We start from the raw sequence: 24,541 nt of genomic DNA, 5'->3' as shown, positions 1-24,541 counted from the left end.
AGGCACCATTTCTTTGTTTTCAGATGGACCTACATGCTGCAGTTACTGATGGGGCTTCTCTGACGAATTTCACCATGGTCTTGCTGAAGGGCCGGAGATCAGAGGGGAACCACATGGTCCCAGGGCTGCAGGCGAGGGCAGGAACGGTTGCCAATGAACTATTTAAAGAGGGAACGGGCAACCACGGGGTGCATGAGAGGGAGCTGTGAGACCGGCTGTGGCGCAGGGAGAGGAGTGTTAGGGCAGTAGCCAGAGACCTGGGAAACACCTGGAGGAAGAAAGGTCAATGAGAATTTTTTAAAATCCAAGAAGAGCTTTCTTTTTAAATACAACATGAAAAAGAAAAAGTTGCAAAAAAAACCCTTTTGTTAGGAAACGGGCTGTATAATGCAGTGGAATGTCTTAATCGGTGCTTTAATACACCTAACAGCTGTAAATTAATTTCCTCCTCTTAAAGAAACTCTGAAATACCACCTATAAAGATTCATCACATGTAACTCGCCAAGAAAAAAACAAGGAGCAAAACCACGTGTGACACCACCTCTCAAAAAAACTAATACTGTTGCCAAATTGTATTAAACACCAGGCATGCAATTATGACTGAGACAAATGATAAACTACAGTTCAAGGCATTGCAGCCTTCAAAGGGTTAATTAACTGGCCTTCATCTAAATGTTCCAATACTTGACTGTTTTGTGATGCACTTGCTTGAGCCACAGCCCTGAGCTTGCCATCTGGGTATCATTAAAAATACCAGGTGAAGGCTGGTGTTCGGGTTAGGATCTCAGCGATGCACCCATGGCCGGGAACATGTCACACCCCCCCACCTCATACTTCACACAATGGGATTTGTATAAAATTCATGCAGAGAGGGGGGGGAAATAAACCCAACGATAAATTAGCCAACTGCTATGAAAGGCAATACCAACCTGGACGCGGCAAGCGCGTCCCCCTCTGCCCACACCCCTGCCTGCCTCTCTGCGGCCGGACCAGAAGCATAAACCTCTGCTCCAACCCAGTCCAACACCCGTCACCTCCAAAGCTCTAGTGCTTTACATCAATCCGGCACCATCAACATCTTGTCTGCTAATTGCCATGAGAAACAATCTCCCTGAAGCTAATAAAGTGTTCTTAAATTCTCCCTTAGGTCTCAGATTTTTATTAATTTTTTTTTTGGCCTGTGCTGGCTAACCACATTCGGATGTGGCAATGAGGTTTTTGGTTTTTTTCCAACAGACCACAACCACTCACACAAACAAAAAACCTGCTTGGCGATGGGCGGCTCTGCAGTGACGCTCTGCTTTGCCTGGGGTGTAGGAGCAGTATTTGCTTTTTAACCACACCACGGCGCGGCCGGGAAGCCGCTGGTTTATGCAGTGCAAGGACAAACTCAGCACGGGCCCACGTGAAGTTTGATAATGGAGGGGAAGGACTTTGGAAAAACCAAACAGAAGATTTCCTTGGGAAGAAAACTGCCAGCTGAGAGCAGATCTGGGGCATACATTCAGGCCAGGGCTTGTTCTGCTCATAAAGACACACAATTAGGCCTCATTATTTTCTGGCTTTTGACAGCACTTAACAGTAGCCATTTTCTTTGATAATAGCATAAATGAAGACCAATGCTAAAAGTCCATCCCCCAACGCAGGCAGTATTTCCAAAGACATGAGGTTTGGGTCAGAGCTGGAGCAGGAGGCCGGCTCCACACCAGCTGTAAGGTACCTGCTCAGCATGCCTCAGGGTTGAGCTTCCACAAGGATGGAGAAGTAGCTGCCCCCTGTTCCTGGGGGGAAGGTCAATACGGAGGCAAAATATAAGAGACCATTCCTGAGGATGACCCATTTCTGCAAGATGGGATGGACCTGTCACCAGCAAAGCAAGGCAAGCTCAGCAAGGAGGAGCAGATTTTGGGCTGCAATCACGGGAAAGTGGTCCCAAGCCTCCAGAGCTGTCCTGGGAGGGATAAGGACAAAATCTACTGTGCCCCTGAGAAAAAGCAGCTCTTCAAAGGCAGTGGGCAGGAACGATCAGGAGGGTGGGTGACATGTTCTGGTGGAGGTGGCTGCAGGCAGCCCCAGGGCTTCAGATGATGTGGGCACCGTGGCCTGGCAGGAAGGCATTGGTTCAGCCCCTTGGTTCCCCCTGGGCTTTCTCCCTTAGAGAGACCTTTATTCTCCCCTCTTTTCTCCCTGGGAAGAAGCACTTGTGACTTACTTCAATCAGATGCCGCTCTGTCGTCAAGAAGGAAAACGGCCTCAATATTCCTGTTGTTCTTTTCTGCACCCTGTCTTCATCCCATATAAGAAAATTGCTCACGTTGCTATCTGTCCCCCCAGCACCACCAGCACAGGTAACAAATAACCGTGTTGTTCCTTCCCCTTTGCACAGCTGAAGACCCCATTAGCCACCTCCACCGCTGCATGGGAGCTCGCCTGCCACTGCTGACAGCACTAACGCAAGAAAACTGCAGGAGAACGGTTCCGTAGAGTGTTAACTTACGGGAAAGATCAGGGCCTCAGCCAGAGGGAGAAGCTGAAAATGCCACAGACTGGCTTGGGGAAGGCTGTGCCTTACTGTGTCCTTAGGGCTGGCCCTGGCTCACCCTGCTTTTGCCTGTCACTTTGATCTTGTCACCAGCAGGCAGCAGCGGTGCCCCAGCTGCCCGGTTCGTGGCCACTGACGCGCCATCCACGCAGGAGCATCTCACGGTCTCTGCCATCCTTCCCATGGGAGATGCATCCTAATTAAATTATTTTAGTCTCATTTTGATGCTGGAACTTAACCGAGCTTCATGCCATTTTCTTGAAGGTGAGGTGCCCCACGAAAGAAAATAGGCACAAGGAAAGAGCTTTTGAGAACATGCAGTGAATTTTGAGGCTGCATGTTATACCCCTGATGCTAGTACAAGTACTGCACTAAAAGTCACGTCAACCTTTTAAAAAGGAAGAAAGATAAAGTAGCAATGTAAATAACACATCTGTTAAAAAACAAAAAACAAAACCAAAACAAATTCAAAATAAACCCCCAAACCCTGAAAACCAGGGACAGTGCAGGAAATCTCAGCTGCAAAACAAAAGCTACATCCAAACCAGGCTGCCTCATTAAAGTTATCAACTATAGAATCAAAAAAATTAAGAAATTGGAGTCAGACTGTTTTTGTCATGCCCTGCCTGGATTTTGGCTTATTTATACCTAGATTGGGCCACAGCATTGTGTATTCCCAGCACTGCGCATCTCTGTATTCAGTGACTGAACCCAGCACGTTCAGTCCCAGGGAATAAGCCGCAGCCGATACCTCAGTACACACTCCGCACTGTGGCTTCAGGACAAAGATCCTCCCAGAAGCAGAAACTATCAGTGCTCCATAAAAAATTTCATTTTAATTTTTAACTGTTTAGAAGCTGCGAAATAAAACTAATTTTTAAAAGCTACAGCAATTTTTCTAGGAGACTTTGTCGTTCTAGCTTTGGTGATGTGCAGGTGATGCTCACCTGAGTCAGTTGCAGGAATGGCTGGTGGGAATCTCGCCATGCCTTCACGCTGGTTTAGCACTTGGTGGAGTACAGCCCCGGCCGGCTCTGTGTAAGGAGAACCCCTTTTTTGTTCTGTATGAGCTGGAAAGCAAAAGAACGTGGTTTTCCCCTGCTGTCCTGTCCAAGCTGCTCAGTGGCAGCATCCTGCCCAACACCTGCTCTCAGCTGGGCAAATGCCCTCAGCAAACAGGAGGGACTGGGTACAAGGTGCTCTTGAGCCAAGGGACCCCTTTGAGGAGCAAACTTCCAGAAAACCTTGATGACACCGAGACTCCCACACTGCAGGAATTGTTGCAGAAGCGTGCGTTGGCCTGTCCACAGCCCTAGCCAAAACACCGTGCCCAACAACTGCTGCTGCTCAGGATGAAATGCATTTAATCTGCGACGGAGCTAAAGGAGATCTCGTGAAGCCTGGCAGAGGGAGTCAGATGAAAGGAATGAAAAAAGCAAGTGGGCAGCACAGGGGTGTCCTGATCGCGGGTGGCAGGGAGGGGTGCGGGTGGGTGCTGCAGCAGTTGGCAAACCCTTCCTGCCCTAACAGCTGCCCTGGTGGGCGCAGACCCCCCTCCTGCTACCTTGCTGTGCCACCACCCACAATGACACCACACCTGAGTGGGACTTGTGGGAGCCTGCAAGAGAGGAGCAGCACTGGGAAGCACCTGCTTCAAGAGGGGAAAAATTCAAGCTGCTTTTGCAGGAGAGATATGAAATGCAGGAGCCGAAAAAAGGGGACCTCTCCATCCAACATGCCCTGTGTGTTTGGAGGGGTCGAGCCTCCAGGCAACCACCCTGCAAGCCTCTGAAGCAGCTGGCCTGCCTGGCTGCTGTGCTACAGGCCAGACGTGTCTGTCCCATGTCCCCCTGCTTCCTACAAGGCCACACAAAACTGCCCTCCACTGAGGGCTGGGGAATGAGCGGCTGGGATTATGCCCGCCAGGGTGGCCGGGAGGTAGGGGGAAGCAGGGGCTGGGCTCTGCTGCAACCGTGCAAAGCTCCTGCCTGGGAGGTGGGTTTCAGCCTGCAGACTGACGTTCCCCTGAGCACTCCAAGCCATTTTAGCAAATTCGGGCATTGCTCTGTGGGCCAAAGGCATGACTGTAATACGTGTGACAGGTCAATGATAAACAGGGGAGAGATCCCTCCCAAATTACACCATCTTTCTGTACTGCAGCCAGGCCACAACTGCCGGTTCTTCTGCCCAGCTCGTACAGTCAGGCCACAGACTGGAGGAGTCACTGACCTCCTCTCCCATCACACCAAGGAAACACAACTCCTGGTACCCACCAGGCAAGAGGGGACACCAAGAAGCTATGGCCATGCCCAGGTCTGCTAGTCGCTCCCCTGCTCCCTCCCCTGGGACTTCACCGACTTGTCCTTCAACTGGGGAAGACAAAGGTGGTGTATTTCTCTGGTGACTCTCACCCTATCCATAGCAGATTTTCTAGCATCCCATCTAGATTCCTTTGCTGACAGCATTTCTTGTCTCATTCCTGGTGGGCATGAGGACCAATCTATTTTTTCAGCTTTGCAGCTGCCTTTTGTATGTTTAAAATGTTAAGCCTACACTCAGCATTTTCTTCTGACATTATACATTACATATAGATAAATATTTACATATTATGCACACTTATTACATACATATACACATTATACACACATAGATATTATACATTCATATCCATATGCATTACAAAGGCTTTAAACTCTGAGTTTAGGTAGAACGTGAGGTATAGGCTAGGACATGGCTCTTGTTGGAGTTTGCTCCAACCTCTTCACCCAGCTGATGGGAAAGATGTTTTCCAGCAGAGCTGGTGGTGCTGGAAAGCTGGAGATACACTCCAGAAGCAGCGTTGATAATCACAGTGATCCCTACAGAGCTGGAGGGAAGCTGTTGCACACTGAGGTAGACCTCTGGACTCTTTAGAAGGTGGCAGGTCTTTGGTGCTGGGGCGATGCACTGCACCGTACAGCGTTCGAGGCCAAGGACTTCATTGGTAAGTGTCCCAAGATGCTGTTGTCCCACGGGGAAGTGCCTATTACGAAGCCGCAAGCTAACAGAACAGGCAGTGTCTCAAACATGTATGGAGATGCCACTAGGAGGCTTCCCCTGGTGAGGAGCCCCTTGAGAAGCTCCAGACCTCACCTGTGACCCTCAAACCCAAAGCTCAACTGTACGAAGCAACTGTACAAAGCTTCGCAAAATGCTTTCTTCACCTCCCTTCTGCTGGGAACACGAGAAACAAAATGAAACCTACTGAAAGTACACCAAGGAGCAGATTTTCCCTGACCTGCTCAGGCTGCCGCATGGAGACGACGATTTCCAGGACACATTGGGGGTGAGGTGTCCTGCCCCAATACCTGCCAACAAGCAGGCAGCAGGTTACAAAAAGGGAAGCTAGATTTCAACTTACAGTCCACTGCTGCCAAGTAGCCACCTTTACCCCTGGCAAAGGCAAAATAGGTCAAATAGTTTATTCCTGGGTTTTTAGCAGAAACCAAGGAGCCAGGTCATGGAGGAGGAAGGCAGCTGCCAGCCAGAGCTCCTGTCCCAATAGCACACAGCTGGTCACTGAGCTACTTCTCCCAGGTGGTTTTTCATCTGTGAAATGAAGCAGAAGTGCACACGGGAGCTCTAACTGTAGCAGTCCTGCATGAGCTGAGGCCAGCTAAACTCCCAGCTCCACTTTTATCACCAGACTAAATCTGGTGACAGTAACCTAAGTGCCTAATGCAGTGATACACCCACATAAGATGTCACAAAGGGACAGTTTTTAACCACTTATAAATTATCAGTCACCTTCTCCAAAGTGCAAATACCACCAACGGCCTCTTAAGCAGCAAACCACCTCAAATCCGTTGTTTGGTTCCCAGGGACGAGCCTGCCTCGAGGCAGCCACCCACCGCGCAACCCCGAGCAACTCCAAACCAAGTCAGTCAGGAGTGAGTTATTCACACAGTGAGTTTCTCAGGTGTAACAGAGAGGAGCAGCCTGAGTTGGGAGGTCAGTCCCTGGGCACGGAGCCTGAAGCTGGCAGCAAAACCTGCCCAGCCGAGGAGCTTTTACCTCTCTGACGCTTCTAGCTCTCACACAAACTTAGCTTGGGAGAAATACTGATGCAGTTCAGCAACCTTCTCATGGTCTCCGAGAGGGGAGAAGAAAAGAGCCCCCAAGTTCTCAGTATCAACACTTTAATGCTTGCGGTGTTTCTTTTTGAGTAGGCGATGGGAGTTGGGGTAGAAGAAAAAACCCGATGCGCTCAGGGGCCCTGAGGAATACTTACAGCAGTATTCCTGCAACTGGTACACGAGAAGCTGTCCCCAGGTTACATCAAGAAGAAACACTGAGTTTAATGAACTTCCATTATCTAAACCTGTAGGATTCACATTTTCAAATTCTCTCTCCCATCGTTAAGGGCCAAATCTTTCTTCTATTAAATTTAGGGTAATAGGCAACTCCTTAGGCCAATAAAACTCCTGGAGTATTTTAAGAGCTCAAATGTTGACTAAAGTACCAAATACAGAGAAAATTGTGACCACTACAAGCAGCGATTTCCTCCCTTTCCATCAGTTTACAGTATTTCAAGCACAGACCTCTGGCTCAGCTCCCCAGAAACACCTCCCTGGCTCTGGACAGCCAGGCAAAGCTCAGTGCAGACACCTGGTGCTGTGCTGCTGACGTGAGGTCAGGTTTAAAACCCCAGCGCTTTGGTAACAGGGGAAGTAGGAACACGCTCCCACTGCAGAAGCAAGATGCCACCTTGCCAAACACTCCCCTTGGACTGCACCCTTTTCTCACAAAAGGGTTAAACATTTCAGCACAGAACCCTGAAATGCTGAGATTACAGAGCTGGAAGTGAGTGTTATCGATAAGCGTCTGACACAGCGTTGGAACATCCAGCTCCTTCTGTGAGTTCACAAACAAGCCCTTTGGATGGAAATTTTTCCATGTGAGATGCAAGCATCAGCATGCGTTTTAGCAGCAATTCTTTTTTTTTTTTTTTTTTCCTTCCAAACACGAAGAGAGGGGGGTTTAAGTACTTATTTTTTTAATTTTTAATATTTGTTCAAAACTAGTAAAGGCAACGGCTCAGAGATGTGAAACGTTGACAAGAGATTGAGGGATGCAAAAACTGGAAGACTGCCTTTTTTGACAAAGCTACACTTTTTGAAATTTTGTATGTATTAGATTTAAACACGAGAATTTGACAAGTCCAAAGAGTCCCCCTACACACATTTCATCCCCTGAGATGTCCTATGTGCTGATGCTGTGCTTAAAATGACAAAACCCAAGACCACAGAAACCGTTCCCTGAGAACTAATGTCAAATATTCTGTTACAGTAGGGCCAGACCTCACTGGTGCCATTTCTCCTGTAAGCTGGGGGCACCACAGCAAGGGGAACAGACGGACTTTATCCCTTATTTTCAATGTTACAAAATACAGGCTGCATCTAGATTTCAGGGAGCCCTACCAGGATGCAGAAGTATAAAATGCGGGGGGAACCAGCTGTTAACTGCATCAAACAGAAAGAAACAGTGATGGGTGTAATCCCAGGGCAAGAAGGATCTCCCTGCACGAACCAAGCACTGAACTTGCTGAAGCCACTGGCAAAATATTTCCATTTCATCCTCCTTTTGCATGGACAGAGAATTTATACGGGGGATCATCTGGCTCCATGAGGCAGGGTTAAAAAAAAAAAAAGAGCCACTAAAATTAACAGCTTGCAAATAACTAAGATGCAGACATGAATGAGCTCCCTTATGCTTCATTTACAGCACATTAGAAAAATCCAACCACCAGAGTTTTCCACATTTAGTAAAGAGAAAGGTTAATTCATCTTTCACATCTTTGTGCATCCCTGGGCCCTACTTAATGCACATTGAGCAAACTGAATTCCTGTGGGGTATCTAAATCCTTCACAAAAGTTGCTGGTTCTGCTCAAAGGTTGTGTGGTGACATTCATCCTACTTTACTGCTGAAGGCAGAAAGCAGTAAAGACTTTAGCCTTCATTTTAGAACACAAGAATCATGGTTTTAATATTCTTAGCTGTGATACTGAAGGCTGTAATGTTCCCAACACACTTTTTTAAAACTGAGGTTGGAAACCCCCCCAGCTCTTATGTTCCTTTATAAAACTCGTACGCTGCTCAAGGTCTCATGAATGCATTTGAAAAGGAAGCTGCTCGTGCTGCTGCAGCAGTGGCTGAAGATCTCCAGGTCTAAGCCAGCAGCACACATCAGACCTGCCTGCGGTAGCTTCTGCGGCAGGATAATGCACGCACAGAACAGAATCAGGTAAGGGCAAAGCTGCCTTAGTTCATAACTCCACATTTTAAACACGAGGCAATCTTCCCGGAGCAGTCCGAGATAACATACACCACCCTGAAGCGCAGCCAAGCAGCTCAGGTGGTTTCAGCTCACCCTGCCCTCGCTGCCGTGGAGCTGACAGCCGCCATCACGACAAACCCCTGCAGCACGATGTCCCAAGGCTTTGCCTTTTGGAGCCCACAATTTTCTACTGGTTTTTTTCCTTTTCTTCCCGAGAAGCTCTTTCTAATGGCTTGGTGTAATTTGTTGTCCTACATACATCTGAAGAGAAGCATAATTATGCCACAAAAGGGAGTATTTTTTAATGCAACAAAACAGAAGGAACACAAGTAAGCTGCTTTGGTAGAAATGACTAGTTTGAAACGCACTCGGCACCTAGAGGCCATTATAGATCAGATTAGTAACAAAATGGGCCTGAACTATCATTAAGTCTACTGAGATTTTAAGAACTTTTTACAAAAACATGCCTGTCAGTGGATCATTTCTGTTCAGCAGATCAAGCAAACAAAATGAGTGTCTGTAATTTTAGAAGTATGGGAGAACATCAAGATATCCTCTAGGCTTCATTCTTTTTCAGTAATCTTGAAATAATGCATCCTTCATTCTAATGTAGTCTTTGAAGTCACCTAGGTAGGACCTGCTGGATGATTAAGAGGTTGCAAAAAACCAACACAATTCGAGTTTCATTTTGCCAACTGAAAGCTGAAGGAACCAAAAAGATTAAACTGCTTTGGAAATGGGAGTTGGGTTCTCTTGAAATCTTTATCCTTTATGTGCCCATGGAAGAGCATTTGTAAAGATTTAAATACAGCACTGGAAGCTCACCTCCGTCACCAACCCACTCATGGAGGCAGAAGGGCTTCTCCAGCTGACTCACCCAACCCACACAGAGCAAAGATGGCAAAGCAGTCGCTGCTGTCCACTGCTGCTGTCATGTAATTAAATACGACTGCATTAACTAGGGGGCTGCTGGACAATTCAAGCTCCCAACAGCTCCAATCTATCCGCAACCAGCACCGCAATGGGGCCACTCGTGCCTGAGGCGAGGGATGCTGGTCACCCCCCCCTAGGCCAGGGAGGGCCACCGCAGGCCCAGCCTCCCACCTAAAGCTGGTCCTGGCGCACACCCTCTCCCAACAGACCTTACAATTAGTGCTGAATCAGCAATCAGCCTAGCTCTGGGAGCCTGGAAAGGATGTTTCTGGAGATAGAAAAAGACTGTGAAAGTTCCCTGACATCTTGAAACCTTTAAACCGAAGTCACTGTTTTAATAGTTGTGTGGATCAGCTGCAGCCCACTTACCACGGCCTCCTGGAAACGTCTCTGGAAAACTTCTCCTTAAAAAGTATGAAACTCCGTACTGGAACAGCATCCAAAGTTTCAGATGACTGCATTAGCTTACTTTATTCATTCTGGTAACATACTTCAAACCTTGATGCGGAGTTCTGCTAGTATCTAGTCAAAGACAAAAACCCCTAAGTCACTCCATGAAGACTAAGCAGTTTCATAATCTTCAAAATAAGTTCTTGAATTTTTTATAGTATTTGATAGCAGCTTTTTATTGGTTACAAAACCTAAGCCCATATACAAAATTAGGAACACATTTAGATGCCTCTTTGAAAGAACGTTTTAGTCTATTTTAACTGATAGTTTAAAAAAATAATAAAAACAATGCAATTTTAAACACTGTTCTGAAAACGTAAAAGTGCAGCAATATACTTTGTTTCCTTTATTAACTATGAAATGGTGCAATCCCAATCAAAAGCTGATAAGGTCACAACAGAAAGAACTGAGCAAATGCTTTGTCCTGCCTTACCCAGTTCTCTGATGTTCACTTTTAATGTAATGCATTGAGTGCAAGACAAGGATCAAATCTTCACAGTAGTGGAAAACTGTTGTTTCAGTATCAATTTGTATGTAATCTCTAGGACAATAGCGAGTGCAGGCTGAACAGGGTATCCGTCAGTCTATATGGCATACAGGGAGACTAAATTCAATTAGAAGGGGGGAAATATTTGTTCACAACAACACCTGCTGGAACTCTAATTTCACAAAAACTTTGTGACCTTACCTAACTTTGACTTTTTATTGTTTAGTTTCTTAGCGAACACCACACAGTTTCAAGATTTTAGACTATAGTGTGTGAATAGGATGCAGTTACCATATGAAGCTTCAACTCAACTTTTGGGAAAAGAAAAAAAGGCACAATGAACTTCAACTCAATTTTATGTGCACAAGAGTTGAAAAATCTGAGCCACCTTAAAGAGAAATTGATTCTAAAATTTATAAAACCTATAAATAATCAGAGGCCAAACCACTATATTAAAACAGATTATCTAGCAAGTAAAAATCTTGCAGTTTAAACATACACTTGTATCCAGTTGAGATACAAGACAACTCACTCTTTAAAGTGGCTCCACCTTGGCAGATATATATTTAATGAATGCACACTTGCTATGCGTTGTTCATCAGTGGAAAAACAGCTGATCCACAAAGCTCTGATGGCATCTGTCCTTATCTTCATCACAGTAAATACAACCCACATCCAACAACTAAATTAGTTTAGATTTTTCTATCCCTTCACATCAATGCATTGGGAAATTACACCCAGTAAACAACAGCAACAAAACCAGTTTGTGTGATAGCTTACACAATTTCAAAATTATCGATCTTCACCCCAGCAATACCAAAATCCCTTTGAAAATGACTGGGTCAGACGATTTTCCAAAAGCAATGACCTCACATATCTTATGTAAAGTTATTTAATGTGCGCTGCACATCAGGTTTATGCTGAATAACAGCAGCTTCCACACAGCCTCACACATCAACCAGTTTGTATCTTTTTTAATTATGTGAATAAGATTTGAGACTAACTTCTGAATTACTCTTCCAATACTCCAAGAATGAAGCTTTTATGACGCTTCTAAGTAGTTGCTGGTTTGTTGCCAACCACATCATCATAAGCACTGGTTACTAAGTAAAAAATAGTTTAAGACTAAATTACAGTAAACATGAAAGCTCCACAGTTTAAACCCAATATAAATCAACCATATCCAATTATCAATTTAAAACGAAATATATTGACTACTGAAAGTTGAAAGCAAGATTCTTTTTAACTAATACACTTTTGGACAGAATTTTTTTGTTCCTACGTCTGGGACTCTTGCTTTCAGCTTAAACAGAAGTTCAAGTCCATAACAGGTTGTAGCTCAGGTAAAATACCATGCACAGCATTTGATTACTTCAAAACAGCAGGAACACACAGGCTGAAGTGAGTGGTCAAATAGGGCTCGCTGTTCTCAAAAATTAGGTATAATGGCAAAAGCTTTACCAGTCCAAATCTACAGTTCATTCTCCAACCCTGGTTTCTGAGGCAGTTAATGAACACACATCAATTACTGATAGCTGAAGTAGTTTTTTGTTTTAAACTTAAGTGTTTAATCAATTGCCAAGTGTTTTTGTTTTGTTTTTGTTTTTTTAAGTTACTTTTATTTCAGTTTCACCAATGAAATTCATTTGGCTTGCATTTTTGAATCTATTCTTCCACATAAAGTATATGAAAATATGTTTGTGGAGGACGATGATGGAGGCTCAGAGCAAACTGAGCCCCTGTGAAGTCTTCCAAAATGTACGCATCATACCAAAGTGTCTTGATCCACAGCGCACCATTTTCCAAAGAAGCTACTTTTCCGTGGAAAGCCAATGTGCCACCACTATGGAATATTCTTAACAAAACTGCAGATTGCGGTTGTCAGCATGTGGCACCAGGAAAAAGGCAAAAAAAGGTAGTTGGGACTGTTAAAAAGAATTCTGAAACAGTTTAAGAGATCATGCATATGCATTTACAGTCCATGTGATAGTGATGTTTGGCAACTGCAAAGTGACCGATACATGGCTTGCTTTAGAAGCATCAAAACGAAGAGGCATGTGTGTCTTGGAGCCTTTTGTTTCTTCACTTGGTAGCCATCTGGTGGTGCTTCATACTGGTGTGGGACAGAGAAGCTGCACTTTTTTGAACTTAAAAATTAAATTCTTTTGTTTGAAGGTTGGCCGTTGGGTCAAAGTTGTAAGTACCTCCTTGAGTGGCTTCAGGAATGAGACTGGGATCTTCATCAATCTATAAAATACAACAAAGATACATGAGAGGACAATCCTCTGCACAGTTCAGTACCCATAGAAGAGATTCACAAACATTCAATTTTTTTTAAAAAAAATATTATTGTAATAAAACTACATCAGTTTTTCCAAATCAATTCCTCAAATATGTTTAAAAAGAACACCACATCAAATCTGTCCTACCATTAGGGAAACAGAAAATTGTAATGGTTAGAGACTGGGTTGCTGCTTGGTCAAAGCAGTTGCTATTTTAGCTGTCTGATTTAATTTTCAATGCCAATTTTTAGTATTTCTGGAGTTGGCTAATCACTAGTTCTGAATTCCAAAATTAGTTTTGTACTTTCTCCCCTTTTCTTTCAACATGAAAATAATTTTTATTGGCAGCTGATAGAAACACTTATATAAAGCTTAAAAGAATACTAAGTATCTCCTATCAGAATCTGAAGGATTTAGAACTACTCATTTCAGAGCAGTTTTATATAGCTCTCTTAAGCGCAATCTGAATTTTTTTTAAAACCAGAAGTACTTCATTACTCTCTGGATATAGAATGAAAGGCATCAGTATCCAACTTCACGCAGCTTCCTCAGAGCTGTTAGAATTTCGGAATTTTCTGCCTCTAGGAACAGCAAATAACACAGTAGCATCAATACACACAACTTCAAGCCCTACTCGTACTCCTCCAGATCACCAGCTGCACCTATTCTCTGAACATGCCGCCTCTAGGGACCAGGCTGCAGGAACCATAAAGCTCGTTTCAAACCATGTGCCATTCTGAAGCAGGCGAGAGCTCTCGTGCACGGTCTAAACAGCTTTCTGAGATCTGGCCTCGCAGTAGTGCAGACATCAGAACTGACTCACCTAAAATCTTTCTTTCTCTTTACTTTGGGTGACAATACTTAAACTGGAGAGAGATTAAGGCCTTTGGTGACAGTAACAATATGTAGAGGAAAGAGTGGGACATGTCATGCCCAAACAAAAATCGAATCTGGTTTCAGAATGCTTTGCAAAATGTTGAATTGATAAATTAGCACTTCTGCCTTCTGCAGGGGTACCAAAAGTAACATTATCTAAGTTCACATGCTTTAACACAGTAAAGTCAGAAAGCCATTAGTACTGGTCCTAAAGTACATGCCTGTGCACTTTACAGGGCTCAGCAAAGGAGCAGATGGCATTAACAGTGAAGGGGTATCTAGTAGCCAGCAACATCTCACGAGAGTACAGAAGACCCTGAAGTGACAAGAAGGCAGGAATACTCCTGGGTAGTCAACCTTAACACTGCTAACATAACCAGTCTCTTGTCTCCCTAGGGCAATTTGGAATTTTTTTCCTGGTTTTGGGGGTTTGTTTTGTTTTTTCCTCCACCAGTCCTCAAATGACAAGGGTTATTTTCCTACTTAAAATTACTGCCTGCAAATGTGTCTGATTTTGTTTTAACTCCTGTCTCCCCATCATGGAATTTCTACACTTTCAAGTTTCACAAGCCCCAGAAAACATGGTTAACAGTATAAAGGGTAATCTGAAATAAAGTCTTGCTCCTGAGTAAAGGAGGTGAATTCAGCACATCAGGCATAGATTAAATTGCATTAGTTTATGTAAAAAGTAAATGCACAAAAGGGACTACTAACCTCAAAAGAGGTATTTTTCCTCTCACACCAACTAGACCATGCTCTTCAGTTAGTTACAGAAGTTTCAGAGCCATTATGGAGACTATTAAATGCTGCTCACAGAATCATTACAAGCATAGGGAATTTTCCCTTAACTCTTGGTAACTAACATCACAATCACATGATGGGCCCATGAATTGAAAATTAGCAAGTCCAAAAGTTAGAGCTGATATCTGAAGAGTTCAATTTAAGAGAAGAACTGAAGACATAGTCCTGCTATGCTGCAGAACTACAGACACCCTGGATGGCCTAGAGAAGATAATTATTATTCGTCTTCAAACAGCTTGTTGAAGTGCTTCCGAGGCACTCACAAGCAGCCAGTAGCAGAAAGAGCTAGAACCCAAAGGTTCAAAATACTTAACCAGCATGCAACAAAATATCAGATGGTCTAGATCAATCAGCTCCAAAAAGTGTTAATAGTTTTGATGACTTTTTTCAATGCGGAATCTAGATGGAGCAATTACAGAGCTGAAATATAGTAATCTACCTGACAGTAAGGATCCACCGCCCCCTCCAAAGACTGATGAGAATGTAGAAAGGAGAGCCAGAGAACCGTTTAGATTCTAATCACAAGTGATTACATGTCAATTTACATGTCAGTGTAACAAAATTAGGTCAGCATCAATCAATTTATTAAGCAAAACCACAGAAGTCATCTTGATGTTGCTAAAGAAATTCCTTGGTGTTGAGAAACTCAGACTTTCAATTAAGAGAAACTGTACTGAAAAGAGAGCAGGAAAACTGACCCCCAGACAGGGAGGAACAATAACAATGTACTTACTAAGCTAACAGCACAGCATATATACTCTTCAATCTTTAGCATACTTACATCATCACCAGAGAAATACTGATCTATGATTTCAAATGCTAGTTTATAAATGTCTTCATTCTCATGCTGTTGCAAAGCTTCAATTTTCTCTAAGCCTGAATAAAAGAAAACAGATAAAAGTTTTATAAAGCTTAAACTGGTTACTGACTAGTTTGAAAAAACTAAGAAAAATACTGAAACATTACTAGTGAAACATCCTAGAAAAGATGTAGCTCCGTTTGCAAATATTATCTATACAGTAGCTATCTTTGTCTGTAAGAGGAAAGAGAAGTAGTCTGTGAACCTTTGCATGCCATGGAATATTCCATTTTATGAACAAAAAATAATGAGATCTTCTCTCTTTTTAGATAAAACTCTCTGTATTTAATTTTTGTTAAGACTTCTGTTTTAGTCATAGTGCTTTCTGTATATCACCAAAGGAAGTGGCTACATTTCTGTGTACAGAAAGTTCCTTCAACCACTGCCTCCAAAATGATCATCTTTAAACTGAATGAAACAGAAAAAAAAGTGTCGTTTCTTTCATTGCAAAAGTCTCACTTGCTTATTCAGATAGCCCACGGTAAAAAAAAATGCTGTAGTGAATATTGACAGCAGCAAGGCGAAGACTGAATAATATCCAGAAAATCAGATTTTTTAAAAGTCTATACTTACCTCCACACTCTTCTATAATTTCAGCTATTGTGCTAGCCTCATCCCCAGCCATTATGAGGATGTTTTTCAGACCATCCAGCACCACCTGTACCACTTGAGAATCCTTTACTGAGAGTAGATTGCAGAATGGTGGGATTACGTTTTGCTGTACAAGGTATTCAACCTAAATAATGACACACAAAAAAAAAGTGCTTTCAACATTGTGCTGCTTACAAACGGCTACATGTGCAATGTTTTAGTGATAATCTGAAATCCCACTACACATACCTGATCTTTTCTCCCACTTATTGTCAAATTGCTAATTGCCCAAGCAGCTTCCTTTTGTGTTCCAAAGTCTCCCTGAAAAAATAAAATTAATAGCTCATTAAAATCAGCATGGAAACATCTGTCAAGCTTATTAAAAATCACAGACTCCTCATGTCAGATTTATAAAAAGAGGATGACAACTTGCATAGCTTATAGTTTGACTGACCTTAGCCAGCTGGTGTATGATCATAGGGATTAGCCCAGCATCTATTACAGCCTGAACTTGTTGCTGGTTTCCTGCTGTGATATTGGAAAGGAACCAAACTGCTTCCTACAATTGGACAAAAAACAAAAGCGTAACACTTAAAACTAGTCAACAGATAGAAAAAAAAGCAATCAAACCAAACAACCTGAAAACCTAAAATCACACCATGACCAATCACTAAAGAGAACCTCCAGGTTTCCTCCCCCGTAGCACTTCTAGCACACAAACTGTTATTGCCCTGTGAAAGCCAAACATGCAGGCAATCAATGTAAAATTGATATGATTAATTCACTGGGCCAGATTATTACTTACCCAATGAATGTCACCATACATCAGGAATAATACTGACTTAAACCTTATATTCACTTTGCACTGCTGTAGTCACAGCCATGTTTTAAACTTTCAATTGGTTTTCCAAAGAAAATAGAAAAACTGGTAAAGCTTCACGTAAAAAAGGATTTATCCTGACTTACTACTGACAGCTCAGTAGCAGCTTTCTGTGCTGACACAAGGAAGACCAACCCCAGCTCCCATTTTCTTCCTGAAATATTAAGTGGATGGAGCTCACAAAGTTCATTCAAGTATCAGACAGGACTCTCAGTCTTGAGCCTTTACTCAGCAGTTACCTCCAGGTGGTTCATCAACATAGCTAACATCTATCTAATGGCAGTTACAAATTCCTGGTTACAAAGGGGTGATACTTGTCAAGGCAATCCAGAACATTTTAAAAAGGCTCTAATCGTTAGCAAAAGACAAACTGATATGGCAAGCAGGCAATTATGAAATACCCCAGGAAAAAAAAAACATAATGGGTTCCACTTTTTAGGGATGTGTATCTTGCTTTTATTTGTACTTGCCTGTCACAACATACACTTAAAACAAAACCCAAAGTATTTCTAGACTCCCTTTATACAAAAATAATTCCTTTCTTGGCATTCAAAAAGAGCTCCTCATCATTCTTCTGTGAGAGCTAGAAGGGCAGGCAGAAACAAATCACAGCAGTTTGAACTGTCAAAAATAACTTCCACAGAGCTGTTGACAGGGCTAGAAGAAACAGAGATTCCTCCCAAATATTCTTCCCTCAGTGGTACACTAAGTGGAGAACTCACATAAGCTAAACAAAAAAGCCTCCTCCTCAGCCAGCTCCATCTTTGCAGTGGAAGATGGCACGATTAGAAAAAAAGCAAACAACATGAAATACAGCTCTGGAAAAGAGGGCATTGATCGCTTTTATTAAACTCCCCCTATTCCACCCAGTCCTTGCATTAGGGAAGTTACCTCCACCAAAAGGAAGGAGAGGAAATGCAAGGCCAGTTTTTAGAAAAGGACAGTGGTGGTACTCTACTTCCTTGAAGGTGAAGATTGACAAGAAAACAAACTCCACTGTGAAAAGGTGGAGTGGAAAAACTGGATCAGTCTTACTCAACTCATTGGACTCAATCAAAAGTAACACTATAATGCAGGTTTGCCAGTTACTCACTTTGCAAATGAAAAAAAGTATCACACTCCAAAGCACAAACCACCAGTCCTCCCAAGGAGTACTAGGCATCAGCACCAACACCTGGATCCTCCTGTTCGGCTTTAGCCCTAATTAAGCACCTGCCTCAAAGGCTGTGGCCTCACATAAAATTGCTCACATGCCAGAAATGATAGCTGTAAAAAAATATTTTGTAACGTTCTACAGACTGCTGTTTTATTTCTTAAACAAAAAGATTAGGTTAGGAAACAAACCATACCTTGTTTATCTTCTCTTTTGGATGCGTCAGGAGATTTGGGAAATAAGACAAAACGTCACAATTGAGAACAACTTGTGTCTGTTCATCAGTACCAGTTACTATGTTGCCTACTGCTCTCAGTGCTGCTGTCTGAATATCCAAAGTGGGAAGGAAAAAAAAAGTGCATGTTAAAAGACATTGCTGTTACTTATGCTCAAACAAAGATCATTTTAAGACATGTCTTCATAAATTTGCAAAATACAAATTAGCACTTCATCCTCTGAGCTACATCCTAGAAACGGGTACTGTTTCATCAAAACAGAAACACACAGTACAGCGTTTTACTGAACAGATGCACTGCAGCTCAACTCAAGAAGTGTAAAAACTAGAAATTAAAAGAATACTAAAATAATAGTTCATCATTTATCTGATCTGAGTTACAATAACATTAACTGTTTCTAGGTTTTGACTATGTCTGCCAAGGTTGTTTACTTCTCCATTCAGTTCTCCATTACAGAATTTAAAACCCCATGACTACTTTTCTTGACTCTCAACTGACTTTCAGAAACTGACTGTATTTCTTTATGTACTGGTTAGTAAATGCTTTACAAGCAACAGAATACTGGAGAGACTCCTTTTTGTCAAGAGAACTGCTCTGACAAATTTCAAGACAGTCAAGTCTCACCTGAAGTACAAACTAAATAAACAACAAATGTGCAGATACATGAAAGAGCTCCCAAATACAGTATCTGGTTTATAAAACCCAAGCACACATTAACTTTCAGTCTCCCTTTATCTTTGAAACTAATCAAACAAGCTCAGCTAACCTACCTTTTGTGGCCAATTAGAAATTTACTTTACTAAAAGTACTCAGCATCTGCAAATACTTTAATATGCAAAAGGTCCCAAAATATTGATTTCCATGAGCTATTCAGACTGAATATGCACAACCATGTGTGCAGCAATAGAAAAGAGCGCATGTAACTTCAATTCTGGGAAATGTAAAATCTGCTGTCACTAAGTATTTTAGGACTACAAAAGGAAGGCACCCCTGGTAATCACACAATGGAAGTTAATGTTTAATCTGTCACTTTAAACTGTATTAGAACTGTTCTGTTTGAGCTTTCTTTCATTTTAATAATCCTTTTTCCCCAGCGTAGGTAACTCTTCTTGTTCAGTTTTACCTGTAACAAATGTGGCTATAAATGTTCATCTCATTACTCCACTAATAAAATACTCTAAGGCACATTTTTTAGAAAATAGTTTACAAATGGCTATTTGATAGCAATGGAACCAGACTTACTTGAACTTTAACCTCCTGATGACTCAAAAGGGGAACTAGAAAAGGTACAACTCCTGAATCAATCACCATTTGTATCTGTTCATTTCCACCATCTGTTAAGTAGGACAAAGCCCAAACAGTGTCCACAAGAATCTACAAATTGGAAAGAACATGGTTTACACATCAAATCAGTAAAACCCACATAATGGAGGCTTAATTTAGTGATCAACATTCCTTATGTCAGTGCAGAAGCATGCAATTTAGTTACAGGAAAATCTCAAACATGATTATGATGAGATGTAATTAGTAAAATGTTAGATTATTACGTACAACTAGGAAAACTGGGGCCATTTGTTCCATAATAATCATTTTATAAGTCCTCTCAAACTTTTTTTAATTAAGTAGCACATTTTGGTGCGTAAAGTGACAGCATACATCATCTCACAAAGGTAAACTGTTGGGCTTGATTTGTATTTCAAAGATAGGCAATGAGGTAAGTGGTTGTGCTAGTAACGTTCTGCAGAAAACACCAACCCAGCCTCCTAGCACTGCTATACATTTATTAGTTGTGCTACCTTTTGATTACAGAATATGTATGTTCCCTTAGTCTCTAATCCATCTATCTACACCTTAGGTTTTCTGATCCATAATGCCATTCTAAAGCGAAACTGTCAGCTATTCTGGATGTATGCCTTTTTTCTGCCTTCATGCTAAGATTAAAACTCACAGCAAAGGAAAGGAGTTCTTATACCAAACTAAAGTAACTAGCAACTGTTCAAGCAAAGCAAAAACCTTCAGAGAAATTACTATCATGCAGGGCAATCTTAGTATCATAAAAAAAATAAAGACTAAATCACTGATGACTTGGTAAGGTGATTTGAAAGCCCTCAAAAAAAGGGTACAAAAGTTACAGTCATTGAAAGGTAGTATCTGAAGCAGAAACAAAGCCAGCAGAAAGAGGGATATCACATCACTTTGAGACGATGATAGGAACTGCAGAAAGAGAAATCTGGACCCCACACTGAGGACATGATCTGTTGAGGTACCTAGATCCACTCTACTTTTAAAACAGACACCCATATAAAATTTCCAGCTGTTAAGATAGCTAAGTACTCCATTACTGAAATGTAGGAAGGACTCTGAAGTCCTGACCCACAGGCTGCTTCTATCCAGCTCCAGGGATTCGACAGCACACACGTAATGCTTTCTTGACACAGCCTGCTGCTGCCCTCACCTGCTAATGCCATTGGGACAGCAGAATGTGCTGCAGTGGAGCCAGTATTGCAGCAGAAGCAGTGAGAGATGGTGCCTCACCAGTTTGCTGCCCCACAGCCCTGTTGGTGACAAGAGCAGCAGCCGCCAGAAGCGCTCACAGGACTGTGGGCTGACCTACCTGCATCACTGACTCATCTCCAAAGATAGGTTTGCTGCTCCAGTACAGAGAGGCTGGGACCAGACTGGTACCTTCAAACTAGCACCTGACTCTCAGGACCAAAAAGACGGGCACCCTAATTGAGATCAGTCAAAACCTGGCATCACAGTCTCGTATCTACTTCAAGAAGCTCTCACACAATCATTGTCTGCAAAAGCTTTCAAATTCAACAGGGAAAAAAAGCCTACAGGTTAGAAGTATATTCGGTTTTGCTATGAATTTCCATTCAGGTTTGTCCAAATTACAGATTGGAAAGTCACCATGTGCTGTCTCCCACTCACATTACACTGGGAAAACCCTGGCAAAATCCCAGATTAATCTGTTTGCAAATATTTTGTGGAGCCAAGCCCACTTCACCATTAAAAGAGCAGCAGAAAAAAACACTAGCACAGGATGGAAATAACGAAAGACAGTTCCACCAATCTTATGCTTTTTGCCCAGACCCATCACAAGGGTTCAATTCTGGCTTCCCTAAATTGGAGTATCACTATAGAGAGCAAGTCAAAGACATCACAAAGTCCTGGGAGGAGGAGGAGGAGGAGGAGGAGAAGAGCAGCTCAGTATCCCATAGTTACACAGATCTTTGTTCCTGAACCCCCAATATAAAATTTCAGGAGTCCACCCCTCTAGGACTTTACTCAGAAAATACATATAAACCTATGGATCAGAAATAGTCATAAAAACCTGAAGAAAAGTTATCAAAAGGTGCCACAAAATAACAGTTTATTGCTATTTAAGTGTATTTTCACATGCAATTTCCTTAGTTAAACAGGTCACAAAGTCAGGCACCCAATAGGTTACAGAAGTCAGATTTACCCATATGATCAGTGTTTGATTGGACTGGTATGTAAACGTAAACATTTTTTCTACACATGCATTATATGTCATCTATTAAAACTATAAATTGTGGCAGAATTAAAGTGAAGCTGATAGCAAAGTTGGCACTTTAAATTTCTAGTGCTCGATTCTGCAAGATAGGAACTACATTAAAAAAAATCCTAATGTAAAGGATAAAAAAAATTTAGAAAAGATATTTCAGAAATGGTATTTGCACTTTTCATGCTCTGAATGACTACAATTATGTTAGTCTTCATACTTAATTGTGCAGTTATTACTTTATTATACAAAAATTAACACACAAAACCAAGTTTTCCACTTAAACATAATCTTGCAGCATTTTCTCTCTAGAGAAAAAGAATCTAAATATTTAAAACTTTAGAAATTACTTACATTTATATCTGTATGGTAAATGAGAACACACAATGCAGGCAAAATCTGAAAAGAAGTTCATCAGTCATTACAGCAGAATAAAACTGGCTGTACAATAATGAATTCAAGTACTGCAGTCACAAAGCTGAGCTGGAAACTGCATTCGCATATTGCATTCACACACTTCCCAGCAGCTGCTCATTCCCTCAAAGTATGTACAAAAATCTATATAGATAGTTTAAAATTTGTAAAAATACAAGACTACTATATTTCAAAGACACATGAGAGCAGACTGCATTTAGAGGGAAAACACGCAAACAGAGACTAGAGATCCCCTTGCTATTTTTAAAGCTTTCTTACCACACAATAGAATAAAAATCATTAGCCTAACAACAACATAAAAACCCCTTTTGGAATAAAGTAAAATTTTATTTTTGCAGTAATGTATGGAGAAAACATAAAAATGAGCCATTATAAGACTGCTTAGAAGAGCTGGTTTTTTATTTGGTAAAGTATTGCTTGTAGAAGTTTCCGCATTCTCAGTTTCATTTTTTAAATTTCATTAGAGTTTAGTTGCTAACAATACTGTACTTCACATGGCTTCAAAGAACGTACCTATACTTTGAAATTTATCTTTAAATGAAGAACTTTATGTACATTACAACTATAGTTCTAGTCAAATAGCATCACTTTACTAGCTGTGCCCACGCCATGAACACCACATTTGCTCTGTTCACCAGTTTAAAAGGATTTTCAGGTGCTTCTCAACTGGGGCTTGACATTGACTCCACACTCAAAGCTAGCTGAAACACAAACTACACTACGTACATTAGTTTACTTAACTTCCTTTTATTGAAAATAATCAGCATTTGAATACTTCTATATACAGAATCACATTTGTAGGAATTTTTTGATAAAAACTAAAATGCTGAGTATGTTAACACTTTTTAGTGTTAATTTCTTATTGTGTCCATTTTAATATATGGGTGATCAGTCTTACTCAATTTCAGATGTTACAAATACCTTTATTACAGCCTTAGGAAGATCAATCTGGTCAAACTACTTCATTTAGCAATGGTAAGCGGCACAAGACAGTGACAAAAAACATGCACAAATTCATAGTATGACAATATAAAACATTTGGTCTCTAGCCCAGAGTATAAAAAATTATCTGTCTCATAATTCTTTATTTACCTCCTGAACTGTCTCCATAGGCGGTGGGGGGTCCTTATTCCTGCAGAGATTTACAATGACCCATGTGACGTTCCGAAGGAAGGTGATGGGAATGGAGGGATTGATGAAGGACAGAAGAGGTTTGACAACTCCCAGTGATATGACATAATCTCTACACTGAGGACCATCACCTACAGAAATGAAAATTGTTGTAAAAGAAATTACATTAAAAATGGAAAATCTTGAAATGTATGCAATGACATGTTGGGATTCTGAAATTCTATGTTTCCTCACCAAGAGACTACTATTAAAAAGTCGTGTTCAATTAAATATACATACAATACAGATAGGTATGTATATTTTACAAGACACAAAATTTATCCTTCCTGTTAGTATTTTGTGTAGCAAGTGATACTATTGTTTAGAAAAAAACCACAATGTACATGTATAATTCCGGCCACATGAAAATTTGTATCAAGCCACAGAATTTAGAGGAAACATAGTCTCATGATAATGCCAGCGTTCAAAAAGTCAAATTCTAAAATAAAACGCTCCCTGAATTCAAATCATCATAACAACAAGAGTTACCTATAATATTTCCGAGGGCCCACACAGCTTGCTCACAAACATTCTGGTGTGGTGAATGAAGTAGTCTCAAGAAGAGGGGTACTGCATCTGCAGAAGGCAAAGATTGGATTTGTTTTTACCGGAACGCGGTATATGCACATTACTTTCATTCCTTAATACAAAAACCTTTCTCAACCATGCCTTGTACATGTTTCTGTTATGAAGAGCATAAAAAAACTTCAGTTAAACATTTCTGTACGTATCTAGAGAGAGGAAAATAGCCCTGAGAACAAGCAACAGTTCAACAACAATGCTCCCCACATTTAAACAGTTCCCCATGTTTCTTGAAGTGATATGCAAAAGCCTCAAGTACGTAGGTGTGAGGTTTCATGTCCTGATAATCCAGATTTTCCAGCTATCCAAGATCACAATACATACGTAGCAGAATGACATGCCTACTTGTACAAATGTGCTTCAAATCTTGACTTTAAGAAAATCGCTTCCTCCCAAGAGGTGGCTATAGTTAGTTTCCA

General features: G+C 41.6%; 1 protein-coding gene across 1 annotated transcript in view; it reads right to left on the bottom strand.

The window, feature by feature from the left end:
* Nucleotides 1-10,396: 10,396 nt before the first annotated feature.
* KPNA3 (karyopherin subunit alpha 3) overlaps nt 10,397-24,541 on the bottom strand; it is a 48,450-nt gene continuing 34,305 nt past the window's right edge. Inside the window, exons 8-17 of the mRNA XM_040583832.1 lie at nt 24,030-24,116; nt 23,463-23,632; nt 22,290-22,334; nt 19,649-19,780; nt 18,367-18,495; nt 16,592-16,696; nt 16,387-16,458; nt 16,120-16,282; nt 15,469-15,563; nt 10,397-12,975 (exon numbers count right to left, since the gene is read on the bottom strand). Coding sequence (XP_040439766.1) covers nt 12,877-12,975; nt 15,469-15,563; nt 16,120-16,282; nt 16,387-16,458; nt 16,592-16,696; nt 18,367-18,495; nt 19,649-19,780; nt 22,290-22,334; nt 23,463-23,632; nt 24,030-24,116 — 1,097 coding nt within the window. The 3' untranslated portion in view covers nt 10,397-12,876. The remainder of the gene's footprint in view (nt 12,976-15,468; nt 15,564-16,119; nt 16,283-16,386; nt 16,459-16,591; nt 16,697-18,366; nt 18,496-19,648; nt 19,781-22,289; nt 22,335-23,462; nt 23,633-24,029; nt 24,117-24,541) is intronic.

This window comes from Falco naumanni, chromosome 2 (assembly GCF_017639655.2).
Source record: "Falco naumanni isolate bFalNau1 chromosome 2, bFalNau1.pat, whole genome shotgun sequence".
Classification (NCBI taxonomy): domain Eukaryota; kingdom Metazoa; phylum Chordata; class Aves; order Falconiformes; family Falconidae; genus Falco; species Falco naumanni.
This window is presented reverse-complemented; position numbering and strand designations above follow the sequence as displayed.